We start from the raw sequence: 8,670 nt of genomic DNA on the forward strand, positions 1-8,670 counted from the left end.
CATCATTTCACCTTGAAATCCCATTGAAATCAACCATCTCATAGCATCCACCTACGCCCACGACAGCATCTACCTAAGGTCTAATTGACTGTAGCTCGTCAGTTTCGCTACTGTGGCATTTACTCTCGAGGACCTGCCACTGGATTAAAAAGAAAACACGATATCCAATGTCTAACCACCCCTCCAGGCACGGGATGTCGTCACTGAACTGCGAAACGGATGAAGTGTACTGTAACTGTTGGTAAATTTCGGTAATCGGAGACCGTTGTTGGATTGTCTCACGGCAGCGCTAGGTAACGAGATCAAGCGAAATAAAAACTCTACGAGAAAAACAACATTATGACCAAATCCAGCACAAGGAAGCCTTCAAGATTCACCCCGGGCAAGGTAAAGCTCTCCGATACTCCCCGACTACCACGACAGAGGGAGAAACAAATGAAGGAATTCCAAAAATCTTCCTTCAGTTCTTTCGTGATATAGAGTTTCGTGGAGAACCGTTTCCATTGCGCTGGTGGTAGAAGAACGTCGTAGTCGTCGTCGTCGTTGCCGCTGCCGTTTGATCTAAGCCGCTGCTGGCTGCCCTTGCTGTGCTAAACGGAGCGCTCCGTCCTCGACGACGACGACGTGGCCTAGAAGAGAACGGAACGCGGGAATTCAGGTGTGGAAGCGGGTCGGAGGTTCAACGGCATCTTCCGGCAGCACGAAACGAAACAAAACAGCCAACGACGACGACGACGACAGAGGAAAAGACTTCGCTCCACCACCAACCCCACCGGGATGGAGGGCAAAATTAAATAAATGATATAAGATTGCGTATATTTTAATTCGGCTCTTTTATCCGACATTTCTTTGTTAAAATTCCGGGGATGCTTCCCCCTACCTCAGATTGGATTCACCTTTCCTTGCATTCGCCAACGAATGATGATACGTAGTGGCGGGTGTTTGAAGAAACGGTGGAAGAATAGGGAAAATATGATTGAACTTGAATTGAATTATTGATGACTTCTAGTTAATTTTTTTCCATGTATGAATGCAGTTGACATTCGGAAATAATTGAGATAGGTTTTGGAGTTAATCCCACCAGGCGAATCTCGACGAAGATTTCAAATGAAGGATTCTATTAGGAAAATTAGGAAAAACATCGAAAAAAAAGTCTATCGGTTACCGGACACTGCGCAACGGTGAACTGGCCTAGATGGAAACTTAAGGAGCAAACGCGGCAGCGTGAATTTTTTTTACCGTTCCCCTTCCGAAACGTCGTCATTCTCGCCGCTCTCCTTCAAGAACGATGACGATGATCAGTAGGACCGTGGAGTGTGGAATGTGCGCCGAGCTATTTATCTAACTACTCCGCGCGTTGCCGCGCCGGAGATACGTACAACGACGATATGAGTTCCGACCATGGCAAGCATGGAGGACATAATGAAGAGCGCTTGTGTCCTTGCTGGTGCGTGTTCTGTTTTCGTCGCGGAAAAGTTCGGCAAAGTTGGGACTGGAATTAATTGACACTTTGGCTTGGATTAATTAATTGATGTTAGTAAAATGAAGTTTCGCCAAGATGGCTTTCATCTACTCGCAAACCTAGTCATCAACGAATTTTTTAAAGTAGATTTCATTTAACGTGGAGAATTACCGGCCTAAATCGATTTTATATGGCTTCACTAAAGGATTTGAAAGTCTTTTATACGACTTTCAACGCGGATCTGCTTCAGTTTATTCTTCATCAGTGAATCTTCACCCTTTTAAAACTGCTATGGAGTACATAACACTCCTTCTGGATGTTTAGGTTGTCCTAAAACCCTACCTTCTATATGGGTGCAAACGATAATGCATCGGTCAAGAATACTTGAACCGAAGTTATAGAAATTCTGGTATCTAAATCAGTAAAAATGATATTTTTGTGTTTAAGACATTTTAAGGCAAATTTTGGGCTGTGCAACATTTCAGAACGAATGAACCATCAGCCCAAAAGGTCAGGCCCATGCATTAACTGTCAAAGGTCGAGTCAAGTGCCCTGTGGTGTTTTGCTAGTTCGTTTGAATCATATTATTCCGTACGTCAAACAAGACCAAAAATGTCGAGGAATCATTTTTCATATATTTTAAATTTTAAATTAAACAATGTTCCTTTAGATTTTTGAGTCGAAAGAAAAACTGACTCATTTTAGGACCCAATTGTTTGTTCTAGAGCATAAAGTGTTGAATAGACTACACCGGCCCTCATATGCGGGGTCCCGCCAAGGTAGGTGCCGGAGTACATAACGCACGAATCTAAGCTGCATGGATTCTAGCCTTGAGATCCACACGCTTGATAAGGGCTCCCGACTGCAGTACAACATTCAAGGATAGAACGAACTAGAGACCAGAGATTCAAGGCAAAGCGGTTCCCCAACATTTTCAGAAAGTTTGAAAATAATTCTGAGTTACCGATAAGCTTTTGTGATGATGTCGTTATAGTGCTTGGATGTGATGTCTTGATCCAGTGTGACTCATAAAATCCTTAATCTGACTCACTCTCTCGAAGATAGTACGAGCGATAAAATAATCAAAAACTATCAACTTGTGTTTCTGATGAAATAACATCACTTACTTGATACTTCATGGGCTACAGCTTCCCGATGAGCCTACGTCGAATGGAGTATCCTCCTGTACTGCACTCTATCCAGAGCCAATCGCTTCCAGTCACGCTGAACGTTCAGCGCCCGCAGGTCCTTTTCTGCTGCAAAAAACCATTGAGTGAAGGTAAAGTACTTACCAGATTTTTTTTTCTTGCATCTTTCTTACTTTTGGGCTTTTCCACGCAAAAGCGGATTAGAGTGAATAGAACCATAAAGTACCGTGCAAACTCAAATTTCGGACGCTTAAGCACTTTCTGATATGCAATCATCCTGTATCCAATCATCCAATCATCCATTTTGTATGTGTTACTTCTACGTGAAGTTAAACTGTGCAATAAAAATCCTATTCGACTAGATGCTGATGTCATATTAGAAATTTGGAGACAGTACTCGTCGATAGAAAATCCTTTCGCACGCGATGGCATATGAGCAAATCAAACCACCTTCCTTATGTGCCAACCTAAATATTGCCCTCCGCCAGTGGTGTAAAGCCTCTGCACGTATACGTATTTTGAGCTCAAATGTTGCACAATGCTGTATGGAAGCATCGCGAGCAGAATCTACTCGATGCGTTTGATCGAAGGATAATCCAACTCACAGTTCATTCGAAATGCTAGTTCATCCTGATGTAGCTGCTCATGAGCAGCATTTGTTTCCTTAGTTCTTGCATGAAACTCCATTTCGTTTGTCAATAGGTTCACGAGAATGATTCATTCGGTGAACGGAATAATTTAGACTGTATTTTTGTTTCCATTCAGTGCATGCTGATAGGTTTACACGAGGCAAGTAAATATTTTTCTACTCACAATTTCACTTTTTCTGTAGTAGCAAACATGTAACAAGCACAAAGGTCTACTAATAGAATGTCATATTCCAATATATTCAACTCAAAAGGCCAACTACTGTGTTAAAATAAACAACTAGATAATTGTCAAACTATGTGTAATGATTCGCTTCGTGTATACTATAGACGATTGCACGAGCCAAAAACTCCATATAAAAAAATGTAAACATTGCCCTCATGAAACTTCACTCGCCATTTGAACACGGGTAAAAAAAATGTGCCGATGACGTCATGATGCAATGGTTAATGCGCAAAATGAGCTAATGGACGATGAACTCGTCGAAACAGGGATGCCAGGTTCATAGATTTGCCGATATATCAGAAGATATTTTATTTATTTAGGATATTTTTTTTATAAAAAAACATATCGGGGATCGTCTCGCATTATGCAACGTTTAGAGGGAGGAGAAGATGCGTGAAAAGTGTCCTAGGAGAGAGGGGTTGAAAATGCCCGATACGCTAGGAGAAATGTCAAAAAAGAAAAAGTAGAATCACGGAAAAATTTCCACAGTGAGATATGGGATGCAATATTTTAAATTATTTTAAAAATTTCAAAATGATATGTTTTTGAAAATAATGTTGAGCACCGGGTTAGACTTTTGATTATCTTCATTGCATGTGCATGTATTTATTTGACTCTTCATGATAATAAATCTTTTTTTCCGAATTGATCCCGGAAAAGGTACTATTTTTGATGTTTATTGAATTTCTAATCTAGTGCGAAAAACCATTTAAAAAAATCAGCTTGTAATTTTTAAAATTAGTTTGAATTCCGTTGCCTATACCTTGCCATGGTAAACTTTTGTGATTCAACTTTTTCTCTGACGACAGCATTCATCCGGTTCTCCTAGCCCATTTTGCCTGTTTGGTTTCGTTATAAACGATCATAGCTACGTCAGTATACCTACCCAGAATTCCCTCCCTCATTATTTTTGTATTTTGCTGCGGAACTTAATTGATTTCACACATTAAAAAAAGAAGGTTTGAAATTGTCAAAACAGAGAAAATAAAACATCTGGCATGCCTGTGTTAGAACCTCTGCTTGATGTAAACAAAAACCCAAGAAACGTAAAGAGTGGTACTTTCTTTTATAGGATGGAATTTGCATGTAAGTATGATGAAATGGAGTGAAGATATTTTAGATAATGCTTGAATAATTTTACAGGTAAATCAAAAAGGTGTTGTAGCTGGAAAGTCCTATTCGTTGATGCTAAGTGTTGTTTACTTAGTAAATGGTATGGAAGATTCGGTAAAGTTGATAGGTGTGATTGCTGGCTTTACTATTTCGACGATTCTGACCCGCAACCACACGTAAACATAAACGCGACTGAATGTGATAAGACTTCCAACATAGGTACATATATTGGAGAGAACGGAAAACGGATAAGACGATTGGATTATTATGTACTAGATGGTGTCGACTATCCACTTTTCTCGTATCCAAGCTCTAGTGTCGACGATACATTTTAAAGACAAGAATTGGAGTATACGACAGATGGGCGCCACTGTGGACGTTTGTTCTACAACTCTAAAGTATGTATGTACAATGTTTGTAGTACTAAGAAAAGTAGCCAAGCATAGAAAAAAAAGCTTTCTTTATGCTCACTTGTTTATTTTATTAGTTTTATACCGAGAGAGAATGACTGTGTGTCGATATGTACATAGAAAGACCTTCATGATATCTTATATCTTCATTGATCTATAATGGGAAATCAAATAAATGAAAAATTAGAAATAAAAACAAATATGAAAAGCATACGCGTTTTCTTATGATTGAAATTGTTTTTAAAACCAAATTCGAAGTTATGATTTATTGCCACTTTATTTAAAAAAAATAGGTATTTGAACACGTTTTATTTTCAGGATTCAATCACGGATTTCAGGAATTCAATTTATCAAAACATAAGTATGGGTACAGCTTCCCCAATCAAGAAGAAGTTGTGATTTTGTCCTTTGTAAACATGTATGCCAAGGCTGGTTGTATGAGGGCAGAATTCGTCTTCAATTTCAGGACATTTTGGAGATTTTCCGAACAAATTGAATGACGTGTTTTCGTAAAAATAGCTCCAAAAGAACTGAAATCACGCTCCACGGAGCATTGTGTTGGTGGTACTCCAAAAATTGTTTTTGCTAGAGCCCACAATTGTGGTTCCTCGTACATTTTTGCTGCCCAGTAGTCAACAACGTTGAACTTTTGGTCCGCATCTACTCGCTTCTGGTACTGAATCGTGCGAATTTTCAGCTCCAACGATGTCTGTTGTACCTTTTGAGGAGTTCCCGTACCGATTGTCTTCGTTAAATAATTATTCAAACTGAATTGATCAGATGAAGAGGAAGAGGATGGTTCAATATTTTGAGAGCCGGATTGCCTTTCTGGATTAGATGATTGGTCAGATTTGATACGATGACCAACTTGTACGAGGAATTCCTAGAAAGATATGTTTAAAAGTTATATATTTTCATGAAATTGTGAATAAGTTCAAACAAAAACCTTTGTTTTTCTGGCCTTTTTCAACCCCAAATTTGGATAATTTGTTTTTTTTATTTTCAGCGAAATTAGTTGGAAATATTGAGAAATAGGGCATGAACCAGTATTTAAAAGAGATATCAATCCTTTGGGTATCCAGTAGCCTTGCGTGCAAAGGCGTAGGATTGTCAATCTGGAGATGGCGAGTTCAATTCTCGGTCCGGTCTAGCATGTTTTCGGGTTGGAAACTTTCTCGACACCCTGGGCATAGTGTTTGCCACACGAGATACTCATGCAATGCCGGGTATAGAAAAGCTTTCAATTAATATGTAACTGAGGAAATGCTTTTACAACCAAATCGATTCTATTCGCACCACCCAGGTTAAAGGTTACAACTATTTTCTGCACGAATGTACACTCGTAACTTTTTTTAGTGAATGTATCTTAGTGTTCAAAAGATTTTAAATAATAAATGTGAAAATGCTTAATAGCACGTAATCAATAACTCAAAGGTTAATACTGTAGTCACATATTTATAATAAACTTACTATGCATTCCTCTTTCTGCGGATTGGATAACAGACTTGATCCGTTGAAGTTAAACCGAGGATCGAGGTAGATCGCAGCACGGAAAACTCGATTGCTAAACAGCTTTTGCTGTCGACGATCCATCGCGGATACCAGATATGGCTTGAATCTGTTGGCATCGTCCAATTCGGAAATTCGACCATACGCACGGATCCATTCAATGTAAAAGTCAGATAACGTAAGCTGCAGTTGTTGAACAGCTATGGTGCAATCATGTATTGGTTCAAAAGCCGCTGCATATTCTTCAATGAAACCCCATTCTTTGGAAAGATCTGTAAACCAAATAAATTTTATGGATTTTAGTAAAAGAAATAAAAAGTGCATAATATTCCGTTTTTCTTTTTTTATAGAAAATGTCAACTGTTCTATGTAAGCATTATATGGATAATACTAACCCAACTCCGCGTACTGTTTTCCCAAATTCAAAAAAAACTTTTTTCCAGTTTTCATTGCAAGAATCATTCTGTAATCTGAACCCCATCTAGTTTCATTTGGGAGTGGTGGGTACGTTCCCTCGCTGGCTTCGAAAAAAGCTTTATATTCGGCTGATCGAAATTTTTTTGATTTCTTTCGAATGCCCTTCAATAGTTCTTTAAAATCGTTTTCACGACAAACATCATGCACCACCAGTTGGGCTGTATGAGCTCCGCAACGTATGGTTGTAACGAACTCGTCCGGCGTACACTCTTCGAGAGCTTTTGCCCATGTTTGCTCTTCAGGCCCTTCGTACGAATCCCCTTCAAATAAGTTTGCGCAGATTTCAAATTCATCCATCGTTGTTGTTGTTACATCTCCGAGGTCCGCAGTACATTCTTCATCTGGAAGTGTCTCCGACAGCTCCAGTAGGTCTGATGTTTCAGCCTCTTTTGACAGAAGCTGAACTAGTTTTACCATGTTGGAGGCGTTATCTATGGTAATGGAAAACACTTGCCAGATATCCATCCGAAAGTGTCTCAGCAACTTAATAACTTCGTCCTTTAGATTTTGACCTGTGTGACGATCGTGCAGTTCAATAACGCCTAAAAAGTAAAAAAAAAACATTGAATAGCTCGATTGAAATTATTATGTTTGAGGTAAGGGAACGTCCATAAATTACGCATCGCTTAGTGAGGAAAGACGATCTTGCCAGATGTTTAACAGTTCAAATACAATTTTCCGATTATACAAACATGGTTTCATAGGGTGGGTTGAGTTAAACATGTCCAATTCTTCGTTACGTAATTAATGATCTTCGTCAATGTTTATTGACTTGAAAAATCAAGAATTATTCTAATTCTAGTATTCATCAATACATACCGAGTGTCCTTTTGGTAATGATCCCACGATTTGAAACATATTGGCAATTTACACCCAGGAAGCTGCGGTACATTTTCGACACAATGTCAAGTTTCAACGATATAATGACCCCGTTCAGCTCCTGTTGAATTAACCAGTCGATTCCGTCAGCGCATGTTTTTATGTACTCCGTGATATTATGACGATTCAAACAAATGTTGAATGCTTTTAGAAGAGGTTCCAATATATCGCGGAAACCTTCCCACTCAACCGATTTAAACGGGAGACTATGCAGAGTGTGCAGTTTTACAACTCCTCCGATGAGTCTCTGTTTAGACATACGAATGACGATTGCGGGTTCCGTTGTCTCGTCGACTTTCATACATGGTTCTCCGATGCACAGCAAATTGTAGGCCGCCGGATGTGCAACACGAAAATGTCGTGCAAAGTTTTGCGACCGGAACACCTTTTGTGTATAGGAACAGTTCGGTTCCAACGCACATGCTACCACTTTATCGTTGTTAACTATTAACTGTTTAATATGCATCAACACTACCGATTTCACTGAAGGTTTTTTTTCCGTCGATTCAGTATATTTCCTTTTCCGATTGCCGCCCAGGAGTGAATCAGTGTTATGCTCCGTATGATTCTCCATCGTAGCAGATGAGCTAGACGCGGTGTTTTCAGAAAAACTCGTAGACATTTTCTTTAAAAAAAACTACACTTTTACGAAAACCGAAAAATCAGCACCGATCGCGTGAAATCTGAAATGAACTTTTGACAGCTCTTGCTGATAGATTCATTATTTATAAACAAAGGCGCTCAGTGGTGGTTCATGATTCATTAATCAAATAAATGGGTTAGCATCGATGAACAACTT

General features: G+C 39.2%; 1 protein-coding gene across 1 annotated transcript; it reads right to left on the reverse strand.

Annotated features, from left to right (window-relative positions):
* Window positions 1–5,388: 5,388 nt before the first annotated feature.
* On the reverse strand, window positions 5,389–8,445 carry LOC134202856 (uncharacterized). The gene is made up of 4 exons (XM_062677839.1): window positions 7,812–8,445; window positions 6,911–7,534; window positions 6,477–6,787; window positions 5,389–5,889 (listed from the first exon to the last, which is right to left on the reverse strand). Exons 1-4 carry the CDS (start codon window positions 8,443–8,445, stop codon window positions 5,389–5,391), a joined length of 2,070 nt encoding a protein of 689 aa, XP_062533823.1.
* Window positions 8,446–8,670: the final 225 nt, after the last annotated feature.

This window comes from Armigeres subalbatus, unplaced genomic scaffold (genome assembly GCF_024139115.2).
Source record: "Armigeres subalbatus isolate Guangzhou_Male unplaced genomic scaffold, GZ_Asu_2 Contig1488, whole genome shotgun sequence".
Classification (NCBI taxonomy): Eukaryota; Metazoa; Arthropoda; class Insecta; order Diptera; family Culicidae; genus Armigeres; species Armigeres subalbatus.

Excerpts from the sequence above, each read along its gene's own strand:
- LOC134202856 (XM_062677839.1), bottom strand. The coding sequence starts at position 8,445 with ATGGAGAATCATACGGAGCATAACACTGATTCACTCCTGGGCGGCAAT. Across the intron at positions 7,535-7,811 it reads CATTACCAAAAGGACACTCG|GCGTTATTGAACTGCACGAT; the intron begins GTATGTATTGAT and ends TTTACTTTTTAG. Across the intron at positions 5,890-6,476 it reads CGCAGAAAGAGGAATGCATA|GAATTCCTCGTACAAGTTGG; the intron begins GTAAGTTTATTA and ends ATATCTTTCTAG.